The sequence below is a fragment of the Mus musculus genome, chromosome 13, assembly GCF_000001635.26.
Source record: "Mus musculus strain C57BL/6J chromosome 13, GRCm38.p6 C57BL/6J".
Taxonomy (NCBI): domain Eukaryota; kingdom Metazoa; phylum Chordata; class Mammalia; order Rodentia; family Muridae; genus Mus; species Mus musculus.
Window position 1 is genome coordinate 13,462,650 of NC_000079.6, and position 16,027 is coordinate 13,478,676.

Here is a 16,027-nt window from a genome sequence, read left to right on the forward strand (position 1 = left end):
CAGTGATGTTATTTATATATGGTGACTTTGGACAAGTTAATTGCTTTACTTAATTTTCCTACTAGAGAAATATGGGTACCGGTGACACCTAGCCTTCTGGTGTTTTCCCAAAGATTAGATGCTACCTACAAAGTGGTGAACTGTTAATGCTGTTAGGTGGTATTTTATGCACTAAGCTAGTCACAGTAGTTATCAACAGTATGCAGGTTTACCTCTTAACACATTCATTTAATCATCTGTGTTAGCCTTCCCTTCCTTTGGACTTTGGGTTCCTTTAAAGTGGGGCTGTATCCAGCTCTCTCTGGTACCAAGAGTGGTATAACACTGACCCAGTGTGGAAGCCCTTGCAGAGTTAATTAGTCATTTGGATAATGTTGGCAGTCAACAAATCTCTGTTGCTCTCACTATTTTGGTCAGGAGGACACAGAAGGGAAAGGAGATATTTGAGAGACTGCCCGTATTTGACACACTTGACATGAAGCACCCTGCATCATGTTCTAAGATTCTTGTCTACCATATCCTTCATACCCCCACCCCACCTGCGTATCATGTTGGTGGTTTTGCCAGTCAGACTTATCACTTTCTCCCATTCTGTTTATTTTGTGTTCCACGGGCAACTGCAACAGTATCCGGTGAGGGAGAGATCACTTGCTGTGTTAGTTACATCTGTGTCTTTGTATCTGTTCTAACCACTTGATAGCAACAACTGAATGGAGGAAAGGCTGGTTTATTTTGGCTCATGGTTCTGGTGAGCTTTTATCCCATCATAGTGGGGAAGGTATCGTGGAGCATCGTGAAGCTGCACAGTCTGTGTGATGAGACCCTGTGGCAGAGGCTGTTCACATGATAGCTGATTAGAGCACAGAGAGCAAGGCGGGAGCTAGGAGCAAAGGCCTGTTCTTGGTGGTCTCCTTCAGTCAGACAGGCTCCAGTGGTGGCTCATGATCCCACAGCCTCTCAAAATAGTACCACCAGCTGGAAAATTTGTAGAGATTGTTTTAAAATCGAACCCTAACATTCCCTTAAGGAGTTCATCTTTGCATTCTCTCTAACCACACTCGGTTCCTTACAGGTCACCACAAATGGTATCATCGCCATGAGCGAACCCCCAGCCACAGAATACCATCCCGGAACCTTCCCACCCAGCTTCGGCTCAGTAGCGCCTTTCCTGGCTGACTTGGACACAACCGATGGCCTGGGGAATGTGTATTATCGAGAAGACTTATCCCCGTTCATTATTCAGATGGCAGCAGAGTATGTCCAGAGAGGCTTCCCGGAGGTCTCTTTCCAGCCCACTAGTGTGGTGGTTGTCACTTGGGAATCTGTGGCCCCTTATGGAGGGCCCAGCAGCAGCCCTGCCGAGGAAGGCAAGGTGAGTGCACCCCACATGGAGATGCAGGTATCTGGTCTGGTATGTTGACTGTAGTCTTTGCGCTTGTTCCAATGGACAACATGCCTATCCTGTTGCTCAAGACAGGAAGTCTAGAGCAAAGTCCAGTGAAATTTGCCTGTTGCATGCAGGTCAGCAAACTCCAGATGCTTATCTGTAGGGCTGTCTGAATCACTTCTGTGACTGTCTGATGTTGAGAAAGCCAGGTATTTGAGGAGATTGCTCCATGGCAAACATATGCCTGGGAAATAGTACCTGTGTTCCTTCTTTAATTGAGAAAGAGTGGGACGATAGCTTCTAATTATAGAGAAGTTATTAATAGGAAATGCTAGATATCAAGGTTCTGATCAACGTGCCCCTCCTGAGTGGAGAAAAGTCCTTTCGTAAAGAAGCTGCCTTACTGACACTTAATGGAACGATCCCCAAACTCTTAGCCTTATCTCCTCTTATCACTGACCTCCATGGGACACATAGCATTCCACAGAACACATTTTGGAGAGGCCTGTGGTGGGTCTGCATATCTCATATGCTTTGCAAAATTGGAAGATTGCCTGACCCAAGGATACTCAGCTCTTGCCTGCCTCTTGGGACTAACCTAATAAGACTCCATATACCCTCTTCAGCAGTTGTATCAAACTGTTTTTTTTTTAAGATATATTTCATTTTTAAAAAAAGATTTATTTCTTATTAAAAATAAGTACACTGTAGCTGTCTTCAGACAGCACCAGAAGAGGGGGGTCAGATCTCATTATGGGTGGTTGTGAGCCACCATGTGGTTGCTGGGATTTGAACTCAGGACCTTCAGAAGAGCAGTCAGTGCTCTTAACTACTTAGCCATCTCTCCAGTCCTATATCAAGCTCTTATATTTGCCTGAAGCATACCTTTTCCTTTGTTCTGGTATGTTTTGCCTCACTGTCGTTTGTCTTTGACATGACCTCCTCCTGATTGTAAACCCAGGCCCTCCTGTGAAGCCTTGACCATCACGGGCTTCCCAAGAACTACCCCTACCCTACCCAACACAGGATTCTTCCTCATTTGACCTACATGTAGCACGCTGCACGCATCTCTGTTACAACATCTGTCCTCAGATTTAGGCTATATTTGTCTATAGATCCACCTCTCTGTGTAGACGGCACAGTCTCAATTGTAGGAAAGTGAGGTGGAGTGCTGCTGGCTCTCCCCTGTCCTTTCTACAAGGAACCCAGTGAACAGCATGCTTTGAGAGTATGGTTGTATTGCTAGAAACTGACTTTTAACTCATCTTCACAGAGAAACACGTTCCAGGCTGTTCTGGCCTCCTCAAATTCCAGCTCCTATGCCATTTTCCTTTATCCTGAAGATGGTCTACAGTTCTTTACAACATTCTCGAAGAAGGATGAAAGCCAAGTACCTGCTGTGGTTGGTTTCAGCAAAGGTCTAGTAGGATTTCTATGGAAGAGCAACGGAGCCTATAACATATTTGCCAATGACAGAGAATCAATTGAAAATTTGGCTAAGTATGCATATTCTTTATTTGTTTTTCTTCATTAGATTCCCCTTAATTATATTATTATATTGTTTTACCAAACAAAATGTAGTAAGTATTAAATTACCTAAAAATGTTCTTATAGATTTAAATTTTATAGAGAGATATTTAAATGGTGAAACTGTATTTTTTTCCTGATGAATCTTAGGGAATTTATTTAGCATGAAGAGGTCTTTTGTTTATTTTCATCTTTATTTGTATGTATTAGCATTTTGCATCATATGCATGCAGTGCCTGTGGAGACTAGAAACACATTGGATCCCCTGGGACTGAAATTACAGATGGTTCTGAGCCACCACATGGAAGCTGGGAATTGAACCCAGAGGGTCTCTCTGGAGGACTTACCAATGCTCTTAATTTCTGAGCTGTCTCTCTAGCCCCAGTAGTGTGTTATTTAGAGTGCACCTTCATGCAAAACTGTCTCTACTGTGTCCTCTGAGTTTGAAGTCAGAAATAATGGAAATTTAAACCTGTCTCCTGCCAGGAACCTAAACTAAGTGTGGTTTTCCTCCACACTGATGCAGAACAGTTCTTTACTGCACGCAGTGAAGCCTCGTTGTAATGTTAGTGTAGAGAAGCAAGAGATAACAGGATATTATACAAAAGAGAGGGATAGCCAAGATTATTGGCTTTTTGTTTTGTTTAGGTATTTTGAGACAGGATCTCATATAGCCCAGGCTGTCCCCAAACTTTCTACATAGAGAAGGATGGATGACCTTGAACCAGAGATTCTTCAGCCCCCACCTCCAAGGTGCTGGGGTTACAGGTGTAAGACATCATGCCTGGTCCCAGACTGGTTTTTAAGAGTTAAAAATCTTACAACTCCCAATATTCTTTAGCCTAATCCCCTTTCCCCATTTTGTCTTCTGTAACTCCAGCTCAGCTCCAAGGGATCTGATCTCCCTCTTTGGCCACTCTGGGAACTTGCATGTACATGTACATACAAATATAGACATACACATACATCTATATATGCATACATACACACACACACACACACACACATATATATATATACATGCACACACACACACATATATATATGTATATATATATATATATATATACACATGCACACATACACACACACACATATATATACATAAATAAATAATAAAATTCATCCTAAAGCGAAGCAAAGTAAAACAAAAGAAAATCCCCCAAACACAACAGGACTAGAGAAACGGTTCAGTTGGCACAAGACCTGACTACTATTTCCATACCCCCATAAAAAGCCAGACACGGTGGTGTCTGCTTATAAATCCAACCTTGGGAAGTTGAGATGGATGGGCCCCTGGCATTTTGCCAGCCATTCTTGTCTACTTTGTGAACCCCAGGGCAGTGAGGTACCCTGTCTTAAAAACAAAACAATAGGCCAGGGCCTAGCAAACACATAAGTGGATGCTCACAGTCAGCTATTGGATGGATCACAGGGCCCCCAATGGAGGAGCTAGAGAAAGTATCCAAGGAGCTAAAGAGATCTGCAACCCTGTAGGTACAACAACATAATAAACTAACCAGTACCCCGGAGCTCTTGACTCTAGCTGCATATGTATCAAAAGATGGCCTAGTAGGCCATCACTGGAAAGAGAGGCCCATTGGACAAGCAAACTTTATATGCCCCAGTACAGGGGAACACCAGTGCCCAAAAGTGGGAATGGATGGGTAGGGGAGTGGGGGGGAGGGTATGGGTGACTTTTGGGATAGCATTGGAAATGTAATTGAGGAAAATATGTAATAAAAGAAAAGAAATTCAAACAACATGTAACAAAAAACAATATTTAAGGAAGTGAGATAAGAGAGATAACCTGCTGGCCAGATAGCAGTAGTCTTGCTGAGAAAATGAGTCATATTGGGCTTCTTGTTTTAGTTGCTTGTCTGTGTTAGCCATCTCTAGAATGTAGATGTGAAAACAGCTCTTTTGATCTTGTAATCTAATATCAATTCTAATTCTAGTTGCTTTAGCTATTTCTTGTTCACAATTTATAAATTATTGATTTAATAAAATGTTTTATGTGTTTGTGTAAAAAAACAAAACAAAACAAAACAAAATCAACAAAACAAAACAAATAAACAAAAACCAAGGTAGCCAGGCAAGGTGGTGCATCTCTTTAGTCCCAGCACTAGGGAGGCAGAAGCAGGCAGATCTCTGTGAGTTTGAGACCAGCCTGGACTACAAATTTAGTTTTAGGACAGTTAGGACTGGTACACAGAGAAATTCTGTCTCAAAAAACAAAAATCAAACCAACCAACCAACCAAAAACCCCAAACCAAAAAAATTAAGTAGGTTTTACTTCATGCAATAAAAAGAACATAGTGGTGAAATGACTCTCTGGTCCCTCATGAGACAGGGCATATAAACTGTGAATAGTACAAGCTGGAGGCATTGAGAGTGTTTGGTGTCCTGGGACCCACCCTAGAGGGTAAGCTCTTCATGGTGTTGTGTCTATTTAGATTCAGTCTCACTAAATAGTCCCTGCCTGTATGAGTTCTTGGATAACCACCCATGGCATTGCTGCCCTCCTGGACAGCAGCCCTTGCCAAGGGTAGACACATGCCACACCTTTCAGATGGACATAGGTTACTGATCTCCTCCTGCCTGCTTGGTAAGTGGGGGCTGCTTGTGGGCTGTGGCCTATTCTCAAGATGCCTTCCTTGCCTCTAGGAGCAGCAACGCTGGGCACCAGGGTGTGTGGGTGTTTGAGATTGGAAGTCCTGCTACCGCCAAGGGCGTGGTGTCTGCAGATGTGAACCTGGACCTGGACGACGATGGAGCAGACTATGAAGATGAAGATTATGACCTAGTAACCTCTCACCTTGGCCTGGAGGATGTAGCCACTCCCTCCCCCTCCCACAGTCCAAGAAGGGGATACCCTGACCCACACAATGTACCTAGGATCCTCTCTCCTGGCTATGAGGCTACAGAGAGACCCCGTGGAGTCCCCACTGAGAGGACCAGATCTTTCCAGCTGCCAGCGGAGAGGTTCCCTCAGCATCACCCCCAGGTCATTGATGTGGATGAAGTAGAGGAAACAGGAGTTGGTAAGACATCCATTTTACGAGTTGGAACATGTATTTGCCTGCTTGGTTTCTAGACAGGAGTTGGCTAGTGTAGGGTGGGTCATGTGCCCCATGAGGTGACTTTATGGGGGCGGGGCATATAGCCTGAGGGAGCAGAGACTGAATGCTTTCACAGGAGAGCAATGGGTGCTTAGGCCCCATGACTTCTCAGTGACCCAGTGATCTTTTAGGATTAGAGATTTGGTTTTGGACACGGTGGGAGTATGCCTCATTTCATGATTTCTCATAATGTATTCTATTTTAAAGAGAGTCAGGGCCAGGGAGAGATGGCTTAACAGGTAAAGGTACTCATGACTTAAGTTTGACCTTCTGAAGCCCACATAGTAGAAGGAGAGGTATGACTCCCTCAAACTGTCCTCTAACACAGACAGACAGACAGACAGACAGATGGATAGATGGACAGACAGAGAGATTTATTTCTTTTTATAAGACAGGGTCTCATTTATGTGGTTTGGATGGCCTGGGATTTAACATAGACTTGGCTGGCTTTGAACTCATGGAGATCCGGATGCTTTTGCTTCCCAGGCACTACCATAATCTGCTTAATACAGTTTGTTCTTTTAAAATGTCATTGTTGGCTGGGCTGTGGCAGCACACACCTTTAATCCCAGCACTTGGGAGGCAGAGGCAGGTTGATCTCTGTGACTTGAGGACAGCCTGGTCTATAGAGTGAGTTCCAGGACAGCCAGGGATACGCAGAGAAACCCTGTCTCCAAACCCAAACCCCAAACCGAAAAGATCACTGTTGAGTGCTGTTAGCCCAACACTGAAGAGGCAGAAGCAGGAGAATCAGTTTCTAGCCTGGGATACAGTAAGATCCTGTCTCAAAAACTAAAAGACCTTGAATATTTTGGAACTCAAGTGTCTTCTTTGTGACTTCTGAGATGTGTTCACCCACCTGAAAAAACATTCTAGAAACTCCGTTGGCTCTTTATGCTGCTTTTCTTTCACATTTTTTTCTTTTTGGTTTTGGAATTCAAGCAGCTGATTATTTTTCCTCCTGTCAGTTGCAGTTGCTTTCTAAAGAATACTCTCTCTCTCTCTCTCATACACACACACACACACACACACACACACACACACACACACACACATCAAATCTCTCTTAAAATGTAGTTTTATACAATGTGGTATCTCCTTCTCCTTCTGAGTTATGGTTTTTCCAGGGTAGCCCTAGCCTTGAACTCAGATCTGCCTGCCTCTGTCTTCTGAATGCTGGGATTAGAGGTGTGAACCACTACGCATGCACTGCACAGTGTGATATATTCTAACCATATTTCCTACATTTTGAGGAAAATTACTTGAGCATTCTTTAAGTATTATAAGAAGTTCTCAAAATGTGCCTTTATTTTTCATGAGATACATACACAGAGAGAGAGAGAGAGAGAGAGAGAGAGAGAGAGAGAGAGAGAGAGAGAGAGAGAGAGACAGAGAGAGAGAGAGAGAGAGAGAGAGAGAGAGAGACAGAGAGAGGGGCACAATGGTTAGTTTCAATTGTCAACTTGATACAATATAGAATCACCTGGAAAGATTGTCAGAGAAAGCTGTCTACATCAGGTTGACCTGTGGGCATGTCTGTGGTTGCCTAATTGCCTTGATGGATGTAGGAAGACCCAGACTTCTAATGAGCTGCATCCTTCTACGGTTTGGGGTGTTGACTTGAATAAGAGTACAGAAAGCTGGCTGAGCAGTAGGCATGCATGCATTAATTCCTTTCTTAAAATGTAACCTGTCAGCTATGACCTGACTGACTTCTTTAAGTTTCTGACTTGTATAATGGAGTTATAAGACAGATAAACCCTCTTCCCCACTAAGTTGCTTTTTGCCAGTTTTTTATTTTGTTTTGTTTTTGTAGACGTGGTTTCTCTGTATAGCCGTGATTGTCTTGGATCTCCCTCTGTAGTCCAGGCTGGCCTTGAACTCACAGAGATCTGCTGCCTCTGCCTCTCCAGTGCTGAGATTAAAGTGTGTGCCAATACTGCCCAGCGTTTGTCAGAAATTTTTAAATCATAGAAAGAGGAAGAAAAATAGGACACCAATTGAGACTATTTTAAAAAGATTTACTTATTTTTATTTTCTGTGTATGTGTGTTTTACCTGCATGTATGTATGTGCATTCCTGGTGCCCAGCGAGTCCAGAAAAAGTCATCAGATTCCCTGGACCTGGAATTACAGATGGTTGTGTGTTGCCATGCAGGTGTTAGGACTTGAACCTGGATCCTCAAAGAGCAGCAAGGGCTCTTAACCACTGAGCCATCTCTCCAGCTCCCATCAGGACTCTAAATGAGATCCGCGGAGCCTTTAAGCCTTTAAATGTATCTCATAGGACCCTTTTCTCTTTCTACTAAGAGGTTACTGTAAAACTTCTTAGAAACGTTTAGTCCATTCTTCCTACTAAGTCATGCTAACTCATGCTGATTTCTCCTTTCTTGTTCTGATGGACCTCATGGCCATAGTCATTACTGTCTGTCTGTCCATACTGAGAACCCAGAATGGGCAACATGGGGATTTATGATCACCACTGAGCCACAGGAGTGACCACGATGCTATTCCATGGAATGATGGTTTCGTGGGCTCCAGCCTTATACCTCACAAACGCTGCTCTCTGGAATTAGAGAAGAGGAGGGACTTCCCCTGACTTCCCCACCAGCAGCATCCAGCCTCTGGTTCTGTTATTGTCTATGTTTGCTTACAGATGTTAAGTTTTGAGCCTTATCTTTTTCCCTCTACCCTTCCTAAATATCTGAAGCGATCATTTATGGAACTGTCACATTTGTTTACTCCCAACAACAAATGGTGGTGACAGTCACAGAAGCCCAGACTTCAACTCAAAGTGTATCTGTGACAGATGGCTTTTTTTTTTTTTTTTTTGGTCCCTTTCCCAAGTTATTTCACTGTGTTTATTAGAAACATCAGCTGTCTGAGGCCTACAGTAACATTCTGGTGTTGTTTAAATGGTTGCCCTCAGATACACGGAACACAGCAGACCCATCAATGGGGGATTGCTGGCTGGATCTTATGCAATCACAAAACCTCGGGTTTACTCAGGTGCCTTTTGGTTCAGTCATGACTCATCTTTGTACACACTGGAAGTTCCAAGTACTTGCAGCCAATAGAATCTACCTGAGGATGCATTTCATCTTGACCTTCACTCATGAAGTCAATTATAAACAGGATTATTGTTGTTTCTAGAAGGTCACTCCTCTTGAGATTTTGAACTTCATTCCAAACGAATTTGCTCTAGCTAGATCATTAAGTTTAATGGGCAGGTTTGCAAGTCTAATAAAACAAACTTGGGTGGTGGAAATCTAAACCAGAGAGGGATTTTTTTGAGTCTTTGGTCAAATGATCCTAGAAGAGATGTAATCGAAGGATTGTTTCTGATTGGCTGTTTTTAAAATTTTATTTATTTATTTATTTTTATTTTTTAAAGATTTATTTATCTATTATTTGTAAGTACATTGTAGTTGTCTTCAGACACACCAGAAGAGGGCGTCAAATCTCATTACGGATGGTTGTGAGCCACCATGTGGTTGCTGGGATTTGAACTCAGGACCTTTGGAAGAGCAGTCAGTGCTCTTAACCGCTGAGCCATCTCACCAGCCCCCTAAATTTTATTTTTATTTTGGAGATTATAAAATAATTACATCATTTCCCCCTTTCTTTTCTCCCTCCAAAGCCTCCATGTTTATACTCCCCCCTTACTCTCTTTCAAATTTATGGCCTCTTTTTCTTAAATTGTTGTTGTTGTTGTTGTTGTTGTTGGTGGTGGTGGTGGTGGTGGTGGTGGTGTGTGTGTGTGTGTGTGTGTGTGTATTTTTATAATGATCAACTTTTGAGTATATATATGAAATACATGCACACACATACTCACATATATCTGTGGCAATTTTTAAGCATGATTTCTCAGCTTCTTTTAGACTTGTTTACATCGGTGATCTGAGTTATAGAGCCTTATCTTAATCCAAATGGCCACACTCATGCCATGGGCTTTAGTTTGCTGTGGTTGGCTTGGCCCCTTGAAGGTCTTAGGTAGATGCGAGTCCATTTGGCTCAAGGACACCTGTGTGGAAATGCCTCTCAGTTGAGAACCTGCAAAGCTTTGACAGGTTTGCTTTTGTTTTTTCCAAACAGTATTCAGCTACAACACAGGTTCCCAGCAGACTTGTGCCAACAATAGACACCAGTGCTCCGTGCATGCAGAGTGCAGAGACTATGCTACTGGCTTCTGCTGCAGGTGTGTGGCCAACTACACAGGCAATGGCAGACAGTGCGTGGCAGAAGGTAAGGTACTGTTCCTGCACGTTTTCAGCTTCACAGAGAAGGACAAGAGTGGCTTTGGGTCTTGGAGCTTGTTTATAGATGTGTCCTTTGCCCTGGTCTCTGGAATGTGCAGTTTTTAATGATGTCATCTCTGTTACATTCCCTGTGGACATTCCTCCCAGGATATACTCTTTTTTTTCCTCCCCCATTTTCCTTCACTCATAGCTTTGTCTCTGGAGTCCACTCTGTTCGTTGTTTGCTTTTGAGACACCATCTTGCTATGTAGCCTGTGCTGACCTCAGACTTGAGATTCTCCATCTGAAGAGTGAATGAGGGGCTGCACTTATGCACCCCACACTTGGCTTGAGTCTCTAGCTCTGAGTGCATTGCTTGTAGATCTCTCTCTCTCCTTTCTCTCCTTCCTTCCCTTTTCCTTCTTCCCCCTCCCCCCAGCTCTGTCCCTCTCTATCTGGCTTAGACCAGGGTCTGTAGTAGGCTCAGGTTTTCCATTGCCTCTACCTTCTCCTCATGTCCCCGAAACTACATCATGCTTGAGGTGAAGATGACAGGGTGTTGCCCTCAGTGCTAGCTTGTCGGACTCAGCGTGCATCCAGCCCCAAAGCGGGTTCTGTGATAGCTGAGGTTAGCTTTGACCTCTGTCCCCAAAGGCCTGGCTAGTCACTATGCCCACACAGTCAGAGGACTCTTTTGTGTAAGTCTAAGGGTCTTTGTCACAGACATTGGAGACCTTTGGGGCTATAAATTAGAATGAATTAAAGTGACAGAACCTTGTATTTGGCCATTGTCTCTTCAGATGCCACCAAGTTGCATCATTTGACACAAGCTACCTTCACGTGGGGGCTTCAGTTGCTTTGTAAAATCTGACTAACTAAAACCTAGTTGGAGAAGTAGGTTCCGTTTCCAGACTCCTTACCCTTGCTATCCTGAAATCAGTTATTTTAATTTGCCACACACACACACAAAATTGTTTCCTTCTGGGTCATAATTAAGGAGAGTAAGATTTGTTTTATTTTCATCCCTCCTCAGCAATGAACCAACAGGCAGTTTAGATGTCATATTAATTTAGGAGCATGTTTTTAACATTAAACTGGTTTTTATTTCCTTCCAAATTTTGTCACCCCAGGGGTGGGGTGCTTTTAAGTATTTGTGCTAGGCTTGGCCTTTATACCCTTTGCCCTAGGAAAAGCTTCCAAATTCCACATGGAAGTGTATTCCCTCCCTCCCTCCCTCCCTCCCTCCCTCCCTCCCTCCCTCCCTCCCTCCCCCCCTTCCTCCTCCCCTCCCTCCTCCGTTCATCCCTGGGTACTGGGTATTGAGTCTAGCACCCTGTGCTTCCCAGGCAAGCACTCTACCACCGGGGCCATTTCCTCGACCTCAAAGCATATTCTTTTTTTTTTTTTAATATTTTTTATTATTACGTATTTTCCTCAATTACATTTAGAATTCTATCCCAAAAGTCCCCCATACCCTCCCTACCCACCCATTCCCATTTTTGGCCCTGGCATTCCCCTGTACTGGGGCGTATAAGGTTTGCAAGTCCAATGGGCCTCTCTTTCCAGTGATGGCCAACTAGGCCATCTTTTGATACATATGCAGCTAGAGTCAAGAGCTCCGGGGTACTGGTTAGTTCATAATGTTGTACCTACAGGGTTGCAGATCTCTTTAGCTCCTTGGATACTTTCTCTAGCTCCTCCATTGGGGGCGCTGTGCTCGGGCCACTTAGCTCTCCTCTCTCCCATATCAGAGCTAAAAATGCTAAGCAAACTGGCATTGAGCTCAGGTGTGACAAACTGCTCAGCTACACATCTTGACATTTTGTACACACCCTGTAATTGCTTTGGGGTTGAAATATTTGTTGGATTTTGCTACTTAATTTTTTTTTTTAATGTAGGCATGCATTTTTATACAGGTACCTCATGCCTATAATCCTAACACTGGGGAGACTGGGGCAGGGGATGGCTGTACGTTTGAATTCCAGGCCAGCTAGGGCTACTGAATGAGAGAGACCCTGACTCCAATAACCAGGGGGGAGAAAGGCCAGCGTAGAGTCTGGCAGAAGCGCTTTATTTGCCTTTCTTAACTTGGCTTCCTTTGTTGTTTCTGTAATGTTCTTGGAATGCATTTCCCCCCCCCCCCCCGCCCCCATTAACCTGCAAGGGGTCATAGGATCCCCAGTGTAATGACACAGTGGAAGTGCAGAGTTACTTCATGTCAGATATGTCCTGATTGGTCAGTGATCTCATTTAGCAGCTTTCCTCAGAGAATAGATAACGTCCAGGAATATGAACATGTGTCTGGGAGGAGGGGATGGAGGCCATACTTCTGATCAGTCACAACCTAGAAAAATAAATATGATATATCATGTGAGGCTAATGGGGTGGAGTTTGGTGGCAAACTCAATCTCCTGTGCCAGAAGAGAAAGGAAAAACCTGCAAAGAATGTAATTCTGTGTCAGACTTCAGCAAGGCAAGGTGACCTTAATTTGACCTTTTACTTACTTCTTCCTTCAGTTTTTTTTTCTTATTTTGTAGTATAATTCTCATGCCTGTGTGTGTGCTTGTGTGTGTCTGTGTGTGCATGTGTATGTGTGCCTGTGTGTGTATGCCTCTGTGTGTGTGCCTGTGTGTGTGTGGCTGTGTGTGCATGGCTGTGTGTATGCCTCTGTGTGTGTGTAGTGTTTGTATGTGCACACATGTGGATGCCAGTGGTCCACATTAGGTGTTTTCCTCTCTTGCTCTCCACTTACTCTTTTGAGATGGGTCTCTCACTGAACCTCAAGCTTACCAGCTGGTGAAGCTGATCAGCCAGCCCCAAGGGTCCTCTCGTCTTTCCTCTCCATCCTAGTGCTGAACTTACAAGGGTACATTGCCACACCAGGCTCTTTATATGCTGGGGTCCTTATGCTTATGTAGTGCTGGGACTCTTAATGTCTGTGATGCACATTTGTGGGTGTGGTTTTTATTCTGTCTGTTATCAGTCATGTGGGAGAGACGAGAGGTGTTAGGATCCCGAGGCCCCTGGTGCACAGTGGTGGGTACCTAGCATTCTGCCCATTAGTAGCCACATGCAACAGAGGCAGGGGCATTGGGATATCCAGGCTTATGGCACACAATCACAAGTATTTCCCACAGCAATGCCACCTCTTTGCTTTCCTAATGAACAGACACATTCCCCTCTTTGGAAGGTAGGGGAAAGCTATCTTCACCTTGTTCCTTTGTTTCTGGCCCAGGCTCTCCACAACGGGTCAATGGCAAGGTGAAGGGAAGGATCTTCGTGGGGAGCAGCCAGGTCCCCGTGGTGTTTGAGAACACTGACCTGCACTCCTATGTGGTGATGAACCACGGGCGCTCTTACACAGCCATCAGCACCATCCCTGAAACCGTCGGCTACTCTCTGCTCCCCCTGGCACCCATTGGAGGCATCATCGGATGGATGTTTGCAGTGGAGCAGGATGGGTTCAAGAATGGGTTTAGCATCACTGGTAATTGACATTCCCAATTAGAATAAATGGGCTACATAGTCATGGGAGAGATCTGAGAATGAATGGGTTTGGAGCTCTGTCTGCAGACACCTGGAAGCATTTCATTTGTGGACAGGGGCCCTCTAGTTCTTCCTCAGAAATAAGGACCAGGAGAAATTCATGTATAGCATATTCATTAAAGGAGACCATATAGAATTATATTTTGGTGGAGGAATGGTTTCTTGATGGGGATTTAGAAGCCCCCATGTTTGGTGCTGAGGAGGAAACATAGCTGCTGAAGTGCTTGTCTTGCAAGCATAAGGACCTGTATCCATTTCCTGGAAGCCACGGAGAGAGCCAGGTATGATGGCATGTACTGATGATACCAGCCTTAGGAAAGCAGAGACAGGAAAAATCTCCAAGGCTGACCTCTGGCTGCCACACATACCCATACACATAGGTATAGCCCCACACCCACAACCATGCACACGTCCCTTCACCCCTATGTCCAAAATGCAGTCATGCACACAAACCTGAGCATACAGATACACCCTCACACATACAAACTTGCAGAGACCTGCACACAAACATAGAAAGGCCTCCAAGGTTGAACAAGAGTTACCAACTCCTGCATCTCATCCATCTGAAAGGGGCCTAACCTCTTCATATCTCCAGGGAAAAGAGCCTGCCACTTCTAGCTGGTAAATCTAACTTGATCAACACCATCCTCTTGAGTACCAGGAACCTTTGGAGGCTCTCCGAGGCCATGCCCTGTAAGGGAAGGCTGAGTCTTTTGTGAATGTGTGGGCGGATCACTGAGGGGATCTCAACTTGAGGTTACAGTGTCTTCTTCCTGTTCTTCCAAGGTCAACTCCAAGTAGATGCTGGGTGGAGCCCAGGGTGGAGGAGTCTTTGCCTTAGGGTTTCTATTGCTATGGTGAAATACCATGACCAAAAGCAAGCTAAGTGACCAAAGCAGCTTGGGGGAGGAAAGGGTTAATTTAGCTTACATTTCCACAGCACCATGGAAGTCAGGACTGAAACTCAAACAGGGCAGGAACCCAGAGGCAGAAGCTGATATGGAGTCCATTGGAGAGGTCCTGCTCACTGGCTTGCTCTCCGTGGGTTGCTCAGCCTACCTTTTTATAGAACTCAGGACCACTTGCCCAGGGGTGGCACCATCCACAATGGGCTGTCTCCTCCCACATTAATCATTAGTTAAGAAAATACCATACAGGCTTGTCTATAGCCCGATTTTATGGAGGCATTTTCTCAACTAAGGCTCCTTCCTCTCCAGTGACTAGCTTTTGTCAAGCTGGATAAAACTCATCAGCATTCCCAGGACCTTCACCCATTGTCCTGGGCTGGGCACACTAGCCCTGCCTCCTCCTCCTCCTCACTAGATTTGCCTTCTCCCTCTGCTCTTCCTTCCCGAAAGCACTCCCATCATGTCACAAGTATCCACGTGTCCCTTCCCACATCCCTTTAGCTCTTTTCTTCCCTCCTCATGCTCTCCTTTCTACTTCCATGTGTTCTATAAATACGTATTTAAATACATAATGATGAACATGTGAATTTAAATCTAGATTATGGAGAGATACCACACAACATTTGTAGCTCTAAGTCTAGCTCAGTTAACAAGCCAGGTCACAATGAGTTGTTCGCTTGCCTCTCCCTTCAAGAACCTAGGGCCAGCAGGAGGGTGTACTTGCCCGATGGGAGGGTGACAGGCCTGTTTTACTTTCCAGGGGGCGAGTTTACCCGGCAAGCTGAGGTGACCTTCCTGGGGCACCCAGGCAAGCTGGTCCTGAAGCAGCAGTTCAGCGGTATTGATGAACATGGACACCTGACCATCAGCACGGAGCTGGAGGGCCGCGTGCCGCAGATCCCCTATGGAGCCTCGGTGCACATTGAGCCCTACACCGAACTGTACCACTACTCCAGCTCAGGTAAGTCCCAGACCTGGAGTCCCAGGGCAGGCGGCTGCCAGGCTGCCTGTGCCCACCCACTGTGATGACCTTGAGTTCCTGGGGCAGTCTCCTGGGATCTGTAAAGGGAAACACAGAAGGCTATTCTTTATTTTAATCCCTTTCTCCCTAAGCACTGCAGAAGACACGCTTGAAGAGAATTGAATATAAAAAAAGAAAACAAGGTGTATTGGGACACATCAGCCATTCCTGCCCTTGGGAAGCTGACCTAGGCCAGCCTGAGCTACATAGCAAAAACCAAAACACCCAGAAACTGGAGTAGGAACTATCTCAGTTGGCGAGGGCTTGCTTACATACAT

The 16,027-nt window shown here is 44.8% G+C and overlaps 1 protein-coding gene across 1 annotated transcript in view; it reads left to right on the forward strand.

Moving 5' to 3' along the window:
- The window catches only part of Nid1 (nidogen 1), a 74,674-nt gene that overhangs the window by 25,048 nt on the left and 33,599 nt on the right, over positions 1 to 16,027 (forward strand). The window contains exons 2-7 of the mRNA NM_010917.2: positions 1,073 to 1,372; positions 2,661 to 2,887; positions 5,582 to 5,958; positions 10,131 to 10,280; positions 13,510 to 13,761; positions 15,489 to 15,689. Of these exons, the coding sequence (NP_035047.2) occupies positions 1,073 to 1,372; positions 2,661 to 2,887; positions 5,582 to 5,958; positions 10,131 to 10,280; positions 13,510 to 13,761; positions 15,489 to 15,689 (1,507 nt within the window). The remainder of the gene's footprint in view (positions 1 to 1,072; positions 1,373 to 2,660; positions 2,888 to 5,581; positions 5,959 to 10,130; positions 10,281 to 13,509; positions 13,762 to 15,488; positions 15,690 to 16,027) is intronic.